At 41.3% G+C, this 17768-nt stretch overlaps 1 protein-coding gene across 1 annotated transcript; it reads right to left on the bottom strand.

Moving 5' to 3' along the window:
* Positions 1-2487: 2487 nt before the first annotated feature.
* Positions 2488-16730, bottom strand: LOC126988262 (importin subunit alpha-1-like). The gene is made up of 11 exons (XM_050846316.1): positions 16580-16730; positions 12949-13099; positions 12181-12309; positions 10523-10704; positions 9971-10050; positions 8158-8333; positions 7659-7797; positions 6936-7111; positions 6488-6670; positions 6171-6353; positions 2488-4262 (listed from the first exon to the last, which is right to left on the bottom strand). The coding sequence occupies exons 2-11, from the start codon at positions 13030-13032 to the stop codon at positions 4023-4025; spliced, it is 1572 nt and encodes a 523-aa protein (XP_050702273.1). The 5' UTR covers positions 13033-13099; positions 16580-16730; the 3' UTR covers positions 2488-4022.
* Positions 16731-17768: the final 1038 nt, after the last annotated feature.

Raw genomic sequence — 17768 nt, 5'->3', positions numbered from 1 at the left:
TCAGCAAAATTATAACTACCATAGGTATTTACTCCTTACAGCATATCATTAACAAATAAAAAATATGAAGAGCCAACACCGACCCTTGAGGCACTCGGCTTGTCACTTCCACATGAGAGTTGCCTTTTACATAAGTTATCACCAAATTTTTTAAAACCAATCATACTTTTTTTTCATGTGTGTGTGTGTGTATTTACCTAGTTTACCAAGTTGTAGTTTTTCAGGGCCTGGGCTTATGCTCATGTGGTCCCATCTCCATATCAATATTTGTCCAGCTTTTCCTTAAAGTTGTGCACACTTTGCCGATAACACATCCTCACTTAGTCTGTTCCAAACCTCTGTTTCTTTGTGGGAAGCTATATTTTTTTTGTCTCAAGCATCTTCCTTTTCTCAATTTTTTACTGTGTCCTCATGTGTTGCTGGTGTTTCTTCCCTTTCTTAGTAGTAACTTCTCATTATCTACTTCCATTTTATTCCATAATTTATAAATCTGTATTAGGTCTCCCCTTTCTCTTCTTTGTTCCAATGTTGGCAGGTCCATTTCCTTTAATCTTTCTTCATATGACAATCCCTCCAGTTCTGGAACCATTTTCGCCCACCTCATGATCACTCACCCACCACAATGACCTAGAGCATTCATGGTGGGTTGCGCTATGCCACCACCGCCTACAATTAGCTCGAATTAGGTGTTTTATTGCAAGCCCTTTTTAGGGTCCACCGTACCACAGCCACGACTCGTGAAAGCCCTGAAAAGGGTCTGCCGACGTTCTAGGGTTAAGTAAGCCCTTTACTGATTTTAGTTCTTCCTTTTCCCTTTTTGGTTTGTTATATTCTTCTCCATGTCAAATATTATTACACTTTTTCGTATCTGCCACATCTCTTACTAACTTTTTCTTTAAAGCCTTGACCACCTCTATCTCTATACTTTCCTTCTCTTCTTTCAGTTACTTTTCAATTACTTCTTTGAAGTTTACATTAGCTTTTTCATGTTCAACTTTCCAGGTCTTCACTTCACCCAACACTTCCTCTCTAACCCTCTGCTCTTTTTTGCTCACTATTGCTTTCAGGGCTTCATTTTCCTTTCTTGCTACTCCTAGGCCTTCCTTCATCTTTTTTTCATATTTTGGCAACTTCTCTTTCAACTCTTAATTTTCTTGAATCAGGTTTTTTTTCCGTCTTCTAAACTGCATACTCGTGACCGGAGATCCCTTTGTAGTTCCCTATCCAAGTCCTCCTTGTCTCTGCTCTTGACTATTCCAATCCATTTGTCTAGTTTCCATTCTAAAAGCAGAATTCTTTTGTATATAGCAGATTCCTTAGTGGCAAATCCAGAGAAACTATGATCGTACCTTTCATCTCCACTCGTCGTCACTGATCCACATATCCGACCGGCATATGACCACATGTTGCGCCAACTAAACAAAACTTTCCACATATCCGGCCTTTGTCCCTTCCCTCGAGCTCCTTTTCCTCCTGGTGTTATCCACTCCAATTCATCCTACAAACTGGTCAAAATAGGAGACGGGCCCAGCACAGTAAACATCGCCCGTCCTGACCGGTGTCTCGAGTGTGTGTGTGTTGAGAAACCTCATGTGAATAAAAGATGCAGTAGAACATAATAGCCGACACTGCTTCAGTATCCAAATGTAAAAAATATAGTAGGGTATGCATACAATGAACAGATGTTACTACAAACAATTACGCTATTATGAACAGTTTATATCGTTTACATGATGCTCATTCTAGAACACCCCAAGTGCCAAGAGTATCTTGAGTAAGGGCATTGGATGCTGGGTAATACAACTGTACAAGCTTAGCAGTCATACAAGATGTTTTTTCTTTCAATTTCATGGAAAATTTTGCCTGAACATGGAAACCTCCAATGTTTGTTCCTAGAGTGGTAGCAGGAGGAAGATGGGTGGTAAGCAAAAGAAAATGTACCAATGAGAAATCAACGGATAGAGCATGAAAGCATTGGTTAAATAAATAGCTCTGCCAACCATTTCAGCAACCCCTACTCACCTAAAGCAACAATGGGAACACGAGAATGAATAATTAACCAGTTACGTCACCAGCAAAACATATAAGCAAGATACATACTGGGGCCTGCATTATTTTTGGGGGGAGGGAATAAATGGTGCTCAAGCAAATCAAGGTAGAAAATTATGATGTGTAATAGAGGAGGCAGTAGCCAAGTGGTCAGCATGCGGGCGTAGTGAGCCCGTGAACCTAGGTTCGAGTCCCACCAAAACAAGCTGATTTTTCAAACCATTGCAGTGGCAGAAGATTACCCACATGCTGCCCAGATCTTCAATCAACCCTAACTTTGCGACTTCGGTCAAGAGTACCGGAGGGAAGCATGGGCCCAAGTCACACATCACGACAGCCACTATAAATAAAATTTGCCTGCACCACCAATGGGCAAGAAAGCCTACAGGTGCTATAAGCAGCACAAAAAAATAAATAAGGTAGAAAATGACAAATACCAACAGGCCCATATTTATTGAGCCGTGACCTCCAATGACCATGAAGTTATCTTGACTTTGTTTTTACTGGATATTTTACACAAAGGAAATTATTTTGAGGTTTGTACCACTAGTTTTTGTGATGATCCATTTTTAGTGCAATACACTTTTATGTACATGATTACTTTATATTCTCAGTTTCACACATCACATTAATAGTTCTGTACAGTGTGATGGTCAGTAAAGCACTGAGGGAAGCACAGGGGGTGGAAGAAGGGATGATAATAAGAGTGAAGGGAAGACACAATAATTGTGAACAGGTGGAGCGTGGAAGTTATGGGTTACAATGGATGAATGAGTGACAGGATGTGTTACAGGACGACCAGATGGATGTTTATCAAAAGGAGTGCTTGTGAAATGAATGGGAGTGTATGATGTGGATGATTGAAGGGATGGAAAAGTACTAGAAAACAAGACGGTTGTCTGGGGCAGACTTGTTAATCCCAAGCACTGAGCAGTGTGGCAAGGTCAAGGGAGGAGAGGATCTCAAGTTGACTCAAGTCAACCAGAGATGTGGCAACATCAATACATAGCCTAGTGCCAAACAATGACAGCACAAATTCCTTACAGTAACAGGGTTCCCAGCAGTATTCCAACCACTGGGCAGTGGTGTTTTGCCTTTGGGTAATGTACATTAACCTCACGGTTCAAACTGTTAATGGACTGTACAATCACAGGTGCAGCGTTAGTTTAATGCAGTTTGCACTACAGATTAATGTGCTAGTGTGAGAAAGTAAAAAACTACAGGCTGCCTAAGATTATTTAAAATTGTAACAGTGATGTCTGTGTAACCAGTTTCAATCTGGAAAGCAGGACACCTCAGTGTTGTGGCAGATTACACAAGGCAATCATAAGTGTTCAGACCTGCTTGGGCATCTCTACATGTGTGAGTGAAAACTTACAAGGGGGTGAACCCAACCCTCAATACTATACTATGTATACTTGGTCATCCACAATTACTAAAGTGCCCTTAGCCTAACATGAAAAAATACCTTGTCCTATATAAGGTATAGAGAAACTTTATAAAATACGTATTTTTAGGGTAATTTGGACCAAGACGACTTATTTCAACTTTATTGATATAGGAAAATATGTTTGACAGGTGGAGAAGGATATATTGTGCTAGATGATCAAATTTCTAATCATCTGGCACAAATTTATTTGGTCCCTTACTTAATAAAATAGCATTTGAGTCAAATGCATTAGGCAGCTTATAAAAATACATTTATTGGATGAATAGAAAGAGGTAAAAAAGCCATTACCTAATATAAAAAAGTAATCCACATAATTCCTCAAGCTTCAGCCTATCAAGCAAATAATTTTGAAACATACACAGCGGCACCAGCGGGTCCACTAAATGCCCAATAAAAACATGCTCCAGAGGCCACTTAGACAAATGAGATTGACGGTTAGATACATTATCACATTATTCCGCTGTGGAATACACACACCCTGCCTGCTGCTGCTCCTCCCTTGCCAGACACACACACTGACATTCTAGAAAGAGAATCCACCCTCAGGCATGTTGTTCACTGCAGAGAAGTCGTACGCCTGGCCGTTGGTGGTGCTGCTCACCTCGGGGCCCTCCTCCTCGCCAAAATATTTCTCGATGATATCCAGGGCCTTTTTGTACACAGTCTCGTTCTCGTGGTGCTGTAGCTCTTCAATCTTGTCCAGTCCACCGCACTCCTCAATCATCTGGCCCAGGCGGTCCACCTCGTTGATCTTCTCGGCAGTCTGAGAAGATGAACACGTTTATAGCCCCTTTGCCGTGTGATTATTATTAAACGAGCCATGATAACTTGCAGATGCTTTGTTGATTGTTTTGTATTCTCCAACTGGTATGGTACACAAGTAACTGATGCATACAGGAAGCAGTCTTCATCTCCGACACCCTGTTCCCTCACACGAACACCTTGCCAGGTTTTATTATTGACTTTCAGGGCATTAATGAACAGATGACTAAGGAAGCTATATTGATACAAGTCCTCAAACCTGAGAATGTAGTTCTAGCCTTTATATTACTTTCTTAGTTCCAGAAAATGAAAATAACTGGATCACTGGATTTTTTTTTGCAATGCTGGCTTAAAGTGATTAACAGGCTAAAATAGCATCATACTATTATATAAAACTTTCTTAATTTAAGGTCATTATAAAGCACAACAGTTCTCACCTTTCCTGTAACTGGTGCCAAAAATGCAAAGTTGCTAAATGTGGAGTAAATCCAAGAAAACTGTTTTCTCCATGCAGACAGATGTGGACATTTTTTCCAAAAATCTTTTATTTCCCAACTACAGTCATCCCTTAAATAGTACGGGGGTTAGGGATCCAGGACCCCCATACTATTCGAAAATCCATATAAAATTAATGCCTCCCATAGAAACGCTCCTGGACTGCATTTGAGAGGGGGAATCGGAACTCTCGGAACGTCCTGAGTGCTCTCAAACGCATGACGCGGCAGCGTGAGTTGCCAACTCGGCACATCTGCTCCGCTCCCGGCTTTGAGAGGTGTGGGCTGCATTTGAGAGAGCGAGTCGGGAGCTCTCGGGAGGCCAAACCTCCCGGAACCCTCTATCAAACGCTTTTGTGCACCTCTCAGTTAAAGTAAACTTAGCCTTGTTCTTGCCATGGTAACGGCATCTCCCACGCAGCAAAATAGTGTACGCTGATTTTCCTGACGATGGTTAAACGTGCATCACAAGCTGTCTCGGCCAACGAGCTCCTTGCAACAGAAGGTCCTCCATGCACTCCACCTCTCAAATCCAGAGTGGATGTGCCAAGTTGGCAACTCGTGCTGTGGCGTCACGCATTAAAGAGCACTCGAGATGTTCCGAGAGTCCCGATTCCCTCTCTCAAACGCAGCTGTGAGACGTGGAGCGCCTTCGTGCTGTGATGATGCCATCGGCAAATATGGCAGCCAAAAAAAACATATAAGTGCTTCCATTGCATTTCACCTCTCTGTGCCGCCATAACCACTGCAGCTTCCTTTTCATCTTCTGTTGTAAGGAGTTTGTCAGCCAGGACAACTAGTAATGCATGTTAAATGTCGCCAGGAAGATTAGCGTACGCCATTTTGCTGCGAGTGAGACGCCATTACCATAGCAACAACGAGGTTTAGTAAAAGGACGGCCTTTACCTCCACTCTTGCAGCACTTCCAGTTACTGCAGCAAGAATTTCTTTTACACTGTGATAGATACAGCGAACAGTGCTCTCATTCACGAGGTATGTTCTCCCTACTGCAACGTAACTTCTCCAAAATCTGAATTCTTCTGCAAGGTGAACACCTTTCTCGAATGCTTTGGCGTGCTTTCAGTAGGTATTTTGGAAGAACAGTGTTGCCACTCACGCCATGGCCACTTGGTGAGACGAGTGGGAAATTTAAAAATCCTAAAGAAATTCTTCCATGACAATCTGTACAAAACCGAAATCGTACTATTTGAGGGACGACTGTATTGACATTTTAACTCCCTACCCTATCTATGGAATGGAGTGAGTCACTAATAACAAAACAAATCAGGCTGGCATTTTTTTTTTCTTCCACTCACTTTTTGTATTGAAGCAGCAGCATGCAGACAACTTTGTCCCTTCTTATGATATGGGAAAAAAATAAAATAAAATAAATAAAAAAAATAAAAATTGCTCACCTGTAGGATGTTTGTAAGGCCATCAAGCACCACCAGAACCGTTTTCACCTCCTTGGTTTTGAGCAGGTTACAGAAGGGCTGCAGCACACCCTGGCTCACCAGCTCAATGATCTGCTCCATTGATCCTCCGGATGTGAAGTTGGTCACCACCCAGGCTGCCTCTTTCTGAGCCTTGAATTCTCCCTACACAAGAAGTAAAAGAACCAAATTTGAGCTTAAATTTCATATACTCCATGCACTTACATCAATTTAATGTAGACAGATGAATTATATTTGACAGTGCGCTTCAATTAACGGATCCCTGCCTCTCAACCCACCTTATCCAGCACCTCACAGATGGGCCCAATGAGCCCACAGTCTATCACAGACTGAATCTGCTCCACGTTTCCTGCTGTAATGTTGGAAATGGTCCAGGCCGCCTCCTTGACGATGTTGTTTCGCGAATGCCTCAGGAGCTTGGGGAACACTGGCAGCGTGCCGGCCTTGATCACCACGTCCGTCTGATAAAAGGTAACATGTTAGCACACCACGACTGACTGAGCCAACTGAACCTTGCTTTACAGTCCTCATTATGGAGATTGTCATCAATTTCCTCAGGATGTGAACATCGTTGTAATCATGATAATGCTAAGCTTATATGTGTGTGTATGTATATATATATATATATATATATATATATATATATATATATATATATATATATATATATATATACACACACACACACACACACACACACACACAATCCTCTCCTTGCCCACCCACCTGGGTGTCGTTGCCAGTAACAATGTTGCCAATGGCCCTGAGTGCTGGTGTTACAACTTGCAGGTCATCACAGTTGAGCAGCTCCACCAACCGTGGCACAACACCAGCATCTACCACCTCCTGAATCTTCTCATTGGTCCCGTCAGTCAGGTAGGACAAGGCCCAGCAAGCATCAGCTGCAGACCAACAAAAATAATTCAATACACTCAACAAAAGGAAAACAGCAAAGTGAAGGACCAACTTCTTGGCTGGAAGTTTTTTATCTTCCCTGCAAGATTCCATGCCAGAGTATCTACAGACAGTGACCTTGACTCCTCAAAAAAGCTCTCAGTGTAAGTGCAATTGGGAGCTGAAAATAACTTTCAAGCCTCAAAAGTGGTGTTGGTCACAAAGACCATGACTTTAGCAGCACTAAACTCCAACCCCTCGTCTTATCAGGATGGCTGAGCCCAGTTATTATGTAACCTTGCTTTGATGGCCATCCTGTTGATCAGTTTCATTAATGCAAAGGTGGAAGTGATATTGAGGCCCCTGAGCTTAATTTAATGTCATTCAAGCACTTTCCTCATAAGAATAAATGGTAAAGCAAGATGTTTGGAGCTCATTATTTCAAGTAAAACATGTGAAGAGAAAGTCTATTTTCAGAGTTCTCCCCAAAACATGTAGATAATGCAAGCGTAAAACAAGGTACCTGTGCTGTTAAATCTACAGAGAAAAACTCACCCTGCACCTCCTTGTCTGGGTGGCAGATGAGGTGGCTCAGGGCAGGGAGGCACTGCTTCACCACTTCAAACGCCGGGGATGGGTTCTTATTCCTACACAGGTTACTAAGCGTCCAGGTCACATTTCGCAGGAAGGAATGCTGCAACATCAATGTGATTTCTAAGTAACAATCTTTTAAACATATTGCAACAGCCAACAAGTTATCACCATTTTTACTACCGCTGCTTCAGTCACCATATTGTATGATGGCTTTTGCCTTCCAGCTAGTGCTGCCTTTTTATACCTGCTGAACAAAGACCTATGTATCTGTACATACCTAAAAGAAGTACACTCATTAAGCAGTAATATAACAGGAATGAAAATACTTGATTTTATTCTGCTGATATTTTTTTTCTTATGCACTAGTTTACTGTGTTTTGAGATTTGAAGTAAAGACAGTATACAATGCATGGTAGAGCACGATATTTTAAGATGTAAGAAAACATCCTCATGAACTTACCTCTGTGTCTGGTCTAATGAGTTCAAGAAGAGGTTGTACAATGCCAGCCTTAATGACGAAGTCTCTGAGTTTGGGACCATCGCCAGCAATGTTTCCCAGCGCCCACACGGCTTGCTCTGCCACGTTGGTGTGCGGTGAGCGGAGCAGCTTGACGAATGACACGACAGCACCCGAGGCTGTTGGGGAGACAAACAGCATGGATTACAGGGTGGAATAAACTTAAAACTAAATACATTGCTCAAGATGTGACACCCTTTTCAACCTTCCTGTCTGTGTCTTAAAACTTCTTGTTCCCCTCCACATTTTTCAACGCGAGACCCTCACAGCAGGAATGATAACTCAGGGCTGGATGCTACAGGATGCTTAACCTTGCTGTTATTTCTGAATGGGGCAGAAGGAAGTGTTCCTACCCCTGCTTACTGGACACAACCTTAGACATATACAGTGATCCCTCGCCATATCACGGTTCACTTATCGCGGATTTTTAACCCTCTCATGCAGAGTAAGTCTCCAGTAAGGTTCTGTTCCACTCACGATGCATTTCTCAGGCCCGACCGGCCTTTTTATGCTGCCACGATACTCTACATTCCCAGACGTATTTTACCCTCACAGATATATCGTACCCCAATAAATTTGGTGTCAATGGCTTCATAAAGACTTGTACTAGAACATGTGTAAATAAAAATAGAGGAAAATAAACAATACAAACTCGTTTCAAGTCTCTGTAGAGTATTGTAGACAATAAATCCTAAGTACCAACTCTTCCCCACTCGCTAGCTCGAAATTTTGTGGGCAAACTTTTTTTTAGCCGAATGTGTTTCGAAACAGAATTTAGAGGATTCTTGTGGTATCCTCAAAATCCACATACAGCCATTAGTTCCTGAATTACACTAAGAAAACTATTTTTTTCGAAATAATCTAGAGTTGACACTCCTCATCTACGCTCCTTAGAAAGGCTGCCATGCGTTACCATTAAGAAACTTATCCCAACAGATGACGCTTCCAAATTTGATGCACTTTCACCGAAAACTTAATTTTTAATAAATTTTTTAAACTTTCATGTGTGTCGCATCATCATGTGCCAGGACCTTTTACCCTTCGTGATGTGAAACGCGTCATCGTGCACGAGAGGGTTAAATTGTTTGAATCGTTTCATATCGGGGATTTTTCACTATATCACAGGATTTTGTGGTTTCTAGCTATTTTCATATATTTATTAATTAGATTGTTTTAGAAGTAAAATAAGCATCTTCTAGCCAAAAAAAAAAAAAATAAATAAATAAATAAATAAATAAATAAATAAATAAAAAATAATAAAATAAAAAATAAAAAAAAAATAAAAATAAAAAAATAAAAAAAATAATAATAGTAATAATAATAATATTAATAATAATAATAAAAAAATAAAAAAATAAAAAAATAATAAAATAATAATAATTTCATGTTAAAATTACATAGGTACATGAGGTCTATGACTTACGACGGAGTTCCATTTCTAACAACATGTCATAACCCGATTTTCGACGTAAGCCGGAACACACTTAAATAAGCATCTACATCACCCACCTAGCACTGGCATTCACCTTGACACTAAAGCATAAATTTATCAATTATAAACATATTCCATTCAGCTTTATCAGCATTCCTCTCTTTAGACTTCCTAACCCTTGGTTTAGGAAGGCAAACAACTGAACTTTTTACCAAGGTATTCACAAAAGATGGAGATGTCAACACCCAAATAATGGACTCAGAGCAAGGAAGGAGGCAATGAAGTAACAGTGCACCCAAGACATAGGACAAGGCCTTTCCATACCTGCAACTGCTTGGGTCTGCAGGGAGGTACCAGAAGCTATGTTGGTGAGCGCCCAAGCTGCTTCAAACTGTAAGGCTGGGCTGTGGAGGGAAAGCGTTCACTTACTACAGGCACTACTCTTGACACCAACACACAGCTTCAAAACAGCTTCAGAAGCACGTTACAATCAAAGGAGGAGACAGCCACTCTGTGCACCACCAGCCACAACACAGAACGTGCAGGGCGGGGCTACAGCAGGGCACTTATCAGCCATCAGATGACGCGCATGTGCACATGTTCATCATGAAGTAATCCTAAACATAAGAGTAATGCTCACCAATATGTACAAAAATTACTTACAAAAATTAGGAAATTACTATTATAGTAAAGAAAGGCAGTTGAAGAGCAAAACTAACAGCTAACTACACGCTGATGAGAAAAATTGCATGTCAAAAGCATTATCAATTTCAGTTTGAGAAATCATGATATTCCTCACTTAGCTTTCATTTACAAGGAAGATAAATAGGCATCCTGAACCCTGACCTCTGGTTACAGCACTCAGCCCACACTCACTTGTCTGCCCTCTCCAAGAAGCGTACAAGGGGGTGCACCAGGCCGGCATCCAGGATGGCATCTATGGGTGGGCTGCGCTCTCTGGAGAGCATCTTGCGTGCAGCTTGTGTGGCCACCAGCTGGGTGCTGCTGTCGTTACTCAGGATGCCGTTGATAATTTCTTCCACACACAGTGTGGGGCCCTGAAACAGTATCAACGTATTAAAATTTCACAACCTCCTAGAAGTTATATATATATATATATATATATATATATATATATATATATATATATATATATATATATATATATATATATAAAAAAAAAAAAAAACTTCCAATAATCTTATGTACTCCAATATTATTAACCCGTAAGCTGGGACTGAGATTCTAGATTGACCTACAATAAATGATATCTAAGTTACATAAACGTGTCATAAATATCACAATACACATATCTGTAGCTCGAAATGTGTTGTATCCTGCATATTTCTTAGATTTTTCTATCACAAAAATGTTTTTCTGGCAGTATCTTAATTACCCTATCTTCCTATTTATACATGCAATGCAGCTGTTCCTGGAAAACAAACTATTGCACAGTGAACACCAGATGGAACAAGCCAGAACTTTGAAATTGAATGAAAATCCTTAAGACTTTTGAACAGTGGAGAAAATTTGCAAAAAATTATTATTGCAGACTTCTTGCATTTGAACTACCAAATCAATATTGAGCAGGTGAGTTCTCTTCCTTGCATTGTATGGAAAAGGGAATAAAGCCTCATTAGTATAGTAACAGCTGTATAGCATCATATATTACGAGGGAAGCATGTACTAAAGACAACTGACAAATATGGAGGGCACATATGAGCCGTCCGGAGGTAAAGGGGCGACATCGCCAAATCTGACACTTTTAGCAAGTGTACCATGCGATAGGCACACGCATTTTCTATGATTTCCAAAAACAGTGCAAGGTATACTGACCCTTATAACAAGAGAAACGAGGGTGTACTAGCAATAAGTGGGAACAAGAATTCCTTATTATCATGTATATTATATACTATAGAGCTTGTCGAAGGTAAAGAGGTGGCATCGCCAGCAGCATGAGAACCAATGAGGAGCTGGTTTTCCCGCCCTACCCACTGCTCCACCAATCACAGGCTGCGCTGTCCACCAAGCAGTGTTTGAGTTAAGGCCCGGGAAGTAAACTTTGTCCTCAGGACTCCTCGCATTATGATTTATAAAAATTCATAAAAAATCCGCACTTTGGTTTAAAATGAAATGGTTCATACCGTAGTTTAGGTGAATAACATATTTTAAAAATCCACATATAAAATGGATATTCCAATTATCATAACCAATTTCCAAATTGGGGTATAAAAATTTTGCAAAATATTAATTTTTCAAAGGGAAAAAAAAAAATCTATCATACAGCTAGGCCATACAATTAAAATGAATACAAACAATAACTTGGTAAGTCAAGAGTAAAGTGCAGTACACATTCCTAAACTTTGAATGCGATTTACTCAAAACTAGCTTTTGGTGATGTCGCCCCTTTAGTTCTGGACGCCTCACATGTACAAGTAACTGAACAAGAAACGAGGCCTTTGGTAAGATTACTGGCAAAACAGGCAAATCCCAAGACTATTTCAATAACGGTTTCCAGAACAGAAGAAACTTACTGTGGAATTCTGCTCCTGGAGGGGTGAACCTGGGTCATCAAGGGTGACATTTCTTCTTTTAAGCAGCTGGTCATCTTTCTTGGCTTTCCGCAGTTCTATACTTGTCTCCTGCCGCCTCCGACGCATTTCCTGCAGATCATATGCCAATAAAGTTCCCATGGAGGGGAAAAAAGGTAATTCTAAATATGGGAAGGAAAAAAAATAAAAATAAAAATAAAATTAAATAAAAATCTAAATACAAGGAAGGACTTCATTGTTCCAAGATCAAGTCACAACTTCTATCCCTACCCAACAAACTATGTTAACCTTTAGTATTTTAATGGAGTTGGGGAACTACTTGAGTGGGGCTGTTACTATTTAGGTTATCTTAGGTTTCTATCCTTTAGGTATACATTACAGTCCAACCAAATTGTCGAGTCCATCTGGGTGGAGGCTACCGTGGGTCCATTTCTCCCCTCTGCTCTGCCACACAGTCCCAACACCTATTTTTTCCTCTCATATGTTACCTTTACCTTACATATGAGAGGGTGAGACAGGTGTTGGGACTGTGTGGCAGAGCAGAGGGGAGAAATGGACCAGCGGGAGCCTCCACCCAAACGGACTCGACAATTTGGTTTCACTATAAGCATTCTGGATCTGCTAATGGTTAAGCTGGATCCTGTTACTCAGAAACACCACAGGACAGAAATTCTCATAAATGATATTCACAAGTTGAGAAACTCCTAGTCAAGTTTAGATTTTTGTCTTTCCAAACTTGTCAGAACTAACCTCCATGTCCTTGCCAGCATTTTTGAAGCTCTTGAGCCGACTCGGGCCAGGACTGTTGTCTCTGGCAGAGGCTGGAGCCGGCATTTTGTTTGAGGGATCCAGACTAGCGGTTTTGGTTGAACTGTTTTGAGAGATGTTCCTCCTTGGTTGCCTGAAAGAAGTGTTTACATAAGACTCCAGTATCACACTTGACACCAACACACAGTTTCACTATTGGTTCAGAAGCACGTTACAATCAAAGGAGGAGACAGCCACTCTGTGCACCACCGGCCACAACACAGAACGTGCAGGGCGGGGCTACAGCAGAGCACTTATCAGCCATCAGATGACGCGCATGTGCACATGTTCATCATGAAGTAATCCTACACACTACAATGTATGTACAGAGCAAACTTTGTATGGATAAAACAGATATGGGGAGGCAGTGGCTGAGTCTACAGAGTGACGGCGCCGCGTTCAGGAGGACACGAGTTCAATCCCCGCCCAGTGCCACCAAGCTGGGATTTGAAGGTTCACTTTGAAACAATAAAGTTTAATGCAATGGTACGAAATGACCAGAAGGACGGTACGAAACAGTAGGGTACGAAACTTCCAGTAATCTGCTATTTTGAATATTACCCAAGTTATTTACATGCAATGAATTATCAAAATTCCTTATGTATAGGCACTTGCAGAGCCGAATGTCTTTTAATGTGCCTAAAATTAAATGAATTATAATTATTTCAAAGGTCATAGTTCATTCAAGTAGGATCTGACAATACTGTTTGATACAAGCTTGTCTTTCGTGTGCAGCTTGTACGGTGTATTATCGAGGCAAATCAGCATAATTGTATACAAACATTCAAATGTCACTAAAAAAAAGTTGATCTTCATGCAATCCCAAATTAACAATGCACAGGTCCCACATCTACATTCACGAGTGGATAGATGGAATGAAGGGATTATAGTATTTTTAAATAAAGACAAGTCACTGTCCAAGGCCAGGTGTCAAGGAGAGAGGTAGATACAAGCTGTCTGTGACCAGTGATACTCATGTACAGCTGTCAATGACGAGCAACACTTGTTTGTATCATCCACTCATTTATTTCCTTTAGCACTTTTTTTTTTTTATTATTATTATTATTTTTTTTTTACAACAAAGGAGGCAGCTCAAGGGCACAAAAAAAAAAAAAAAAAAAAAAGAGAGAAAATAATATAAAAAAAAGCCCGCTACTCGCTGCTCCTAAAAAAGAAACAAGAGGTGGTCGAAAGCAAGGTCAAAAGGTGAAGTTAATGCCTAGAACATGGATTGGTCAATGGGATTCTTCTTTGGTCCCTGAATGCAGCAGTGCAGTAACAGGTGACTTCCAGAAAATAGAAGGGGAGTTGAGGAGAGCAATGCACTCCCCCTCTTAGGGAGGTTACGTTAAGTTAGGTTTAGTTAGTTTACATTTATTCGGCACACGGTGAGTGGCGGCAGAAAAACGCAGTACAGAACAAGACATGGCAGCGGCAATACACTACACAGGCCGGTGTTGCAAGAAATACCTCCTAGCAGAAATAAATTGCTCTGCTGTCCACCACGCACGAGCACTGGGGGAATACACAGCTGAAATAACATTAATTTGCCTGGTTTTGTTAGTTTGTTCACTTGTTATCTTTGAGAGCGGTGAGTGAAACATAGAAGCAGTAAGCAAATTCAACCTCTCCTTTCTGCAAGCTATTTTGCAGCTGCAGCAACAGGTGCACAACAGGCATTGATAAGTCAGTCATTTAGTGTTTTCTGGAAAAAATACAATCTCCATAATAAACGGCATCAAGTTTTGTCCAGAAATAAGTCAGTGTCTCAAAATTAGTAGGCTACCCTCTCACAATAATCCCCTGCCCAACACCACCATTTGTGGCCATTCGCACCCCCACAATGACCACCTTATCAACCTAACCAAGAAAATACCCAAACTAGCCCAACTATAACACTCATATCACTGCCAGGTGTTTGAAAATGACCCCCTCCTCCTCCTACCCTATGGGGAGGAAGTAATAACCACTAGAGGGGCTAATTAATTAACGGTATCAGGTGAAATCGGCGCACAGACAAACTCGTCACACTCGGAGCACGAACTCATCGCACTCGGAGCAAAAACTTTGGACTCCCATATCTCAAAAAAGCACTGGTTCAATCTTACTCAGATTTTTTTTAATGTAGCATAAGTAAACTAAGAGGTGCCTCCATACATGAGTTGGCCTCCTCCTCACTCTCCTGGATCCCCGCTCCCTCCTCACCCTCTACATGAGGTAAAGGAGGTGGAATAAGAGGAAAAAGTAGAAAAAATATTAATTTGCAAGTATTTTGATAAGTTGGGAGACACCACCAAACCTGTGCTCTGCCATGCCATGTTATCTTAAGCCCAAATAGCCCAGTCTTGGCTTAGTTCGGCGCACGGCGCTGATGCAATGAGCTCGTGCTCCGAGTGTGACAAGTTCGTCCGTGCGCCAATTTCAACTGTATGCCCAATTAACAGCTGAACAACCGGAGTGTAAGCTGGGTGCAATTCTATGTAATTACCCTGGTAGATATTCCAAGGGTGAATAATGGAGGAATGGTCATTAAAATTGTGGATGAAGTGATGGGTAATAGGGAACCTGAATGGGTGATTAACGAGTGGGGTGCAATTCAAGGTAATTACCCTGGCAGACGTTGGTATGTAATGGGGGTAGGGTGAGTACAAGGGTGAAAACAGTGATGGGTAAAGGGGCACCTGAACGAGTGATTAACAAGTGGGTGCAATTCAAGGTAAAAACCCTGGCAGACGTTGGTATGTAATGGGGGTAGGGTGAGTACAAGGGTGAAAACAGTGATGGGTAATAGGGAACCTGAATGGGTGATTAACAAGTGGGGTGTAATTCTAGGTAAAAACCCTGGGAGACGGTTATTACCTAAATGGGTGATTAACAAGTTGGGTGAAATTTCTAGTAGATAATAACCCTGGCAGACATAGGTGAGTAATGGGGGAATTGTGAGTATAAGGGTGATAATGATGGGTAATTAACAAGTTGGGTGCAATTCTATACAATCACCCGGTCAGCCTTTTCAACGGTAACTAATGAAGGAATGACTAGAGGGGCGGACTAGCTAATGGGTGATGGTCATATGAATGGATAATTAACGAGTGGAAGGATGGAGGTATGGAGAGGTGGAGGAATGGAGGGAAGATGCCAACCACGTGTTCCTCCACCATGCCCCCCACCGGCAGCCCCTCTTCCACCCCCCAAGGAGCCAAACCCTCAAAAATGCATGGAAATAAGTGGAGGAGGGAGGAAAAGTGGAGGATAAGTGGAAGAAAATGGAGAAAATGAGATATATGGAAAATGGATGAAATTTGAGACGTGGAGGAAAATTGAATGGAAAGTGGAGGAAAAAGAGGAAAATGAGGCCAAAGTGGAGAGGGAGAAGAAGAGGAGAGGAGGAGCAGTGGAGGAAACATGGAGAGAAAAAGCGAGGTAAGAAAATGGAGGGAAATAACAACGGGAAGCCTCCATCAACCCGGCCATTCCCCTTACCAATCCACGGCCCTATTTCCCCCCTTCTCCCTTATTTCACCCCACTCCCACCCCTATTTCACCCCTTCCACCGTCACCCCGCCATGCTTACCAGGCCCAGGAGCTCGCAAGAAGGGTAATGGAGGCTTAAAAGGAGCAGCGGCGGCGAATTCCCTCACCCCGTGGCGTCCTGTCTTTGTCTGGCGCTAACCGCGTTCTGCTCTCCTCTCCTTTATGTCTCCTGGCTCCTGATTGGCTGAGGTTTTTGTCTCCTGCCTCCTGATTGGTCGGTTAGAGGTCATTCCTGCTCTCTGATTGGTCCATTGAGTCCCTCCCTCTCCACCTGCTATTGGTCCGTTTAAACGCATCATCTCCCTCTACCCATATTTAAGGGTTTTGTGAAGTCTTCTATCATATTTAAGGGCTGTAATGGTCTCTCTAAGTGCTTTTCCGGTTATTAGTTTCCATCTTTTTCGTTGTTTTTTATGTTATTATGTTATTTGAGGGTCAATTAAGTCATCCATCATATATAGGGGTTGTATTAGTCTCCCCCAAGTGCTTTTCCAGGTATTAATTTCCGTAAGTTTGGGTTAATTTGTGGTATTTTTTAAGTATTTGGGGTATTTTCGTATTTCTGTGATGTTTTCCGTAATTTTGTGAAGTTTTGTGACACCCAGATATATACTTCGCGAGGTCATTTCTCATTTCATTCCCTCATCTTCGTTTTATTTTGTTTTCCCGTCGTTATTTCGTGTTTTTTCTCTCGTTTTCTTGTTATTTTCTGTTATATGTCGGATTTTTTGGTTTTCAAGAAAGTGTCGAGGAGGTTGGCAGCCCTGATACCCCTCCTCTGATTGGCCCAAGATTTAAATGTCCGAGAGAGAGAGAGAGAGAGAGAGAGAGAGAGAGAGAGAGAGAGAGAGAGAGAGAGAGAGGAGGAGGAGGAGGAGGAGGAGGAGGAGGAGGAGGAGGAGGAGGAGGAGGAGGAGGAGGAGGAGGAGGAGGATCTTATCTCTAACAGTTATATTCCCATGTTATTTTTCCTCCTTAACCTTCTATCTTATTTCTTTAATTCTATCTCTTTCTTATCTCTTTCTATTTTTCTATTTCTACCTCTATCTACTCTTCCTATCTCTATATGTTTTATGTTTTCTTAATATATTCCTATCTGTCTTTCCATATCTATCTTTTTTTCTATCTATTAATCATCAATTTTATTTTTCACATTTGTCTATACCTCCTAGCTGAACCATCCTCTTGCTTATATCTCAATCTTTCTATTTCTTTCTATCTTCATTAAT

This window comes from Eriocheir sinensis, chromosome 68 (genome assembly GCF_024679095.1).
Source record: "Eriocheir sinensis breed Jianghai 21 chromosome 68, ASM2467909v1, whole genome shotgun sequence".
In the NCBI taxonomy this organism is placed as follows: domain Eukaryota; kingdom Metazoa; phylum Arthropoda; class Malacostraca; order Decapoda; family Varunidae; genus Eriocheir; species Eriocheir sinensis.
The sequence above is the reverse complement of the archived record's forward strand: the minus strand, read 5'-3'. Positions and strand labels throughout refer to the sequence as shown.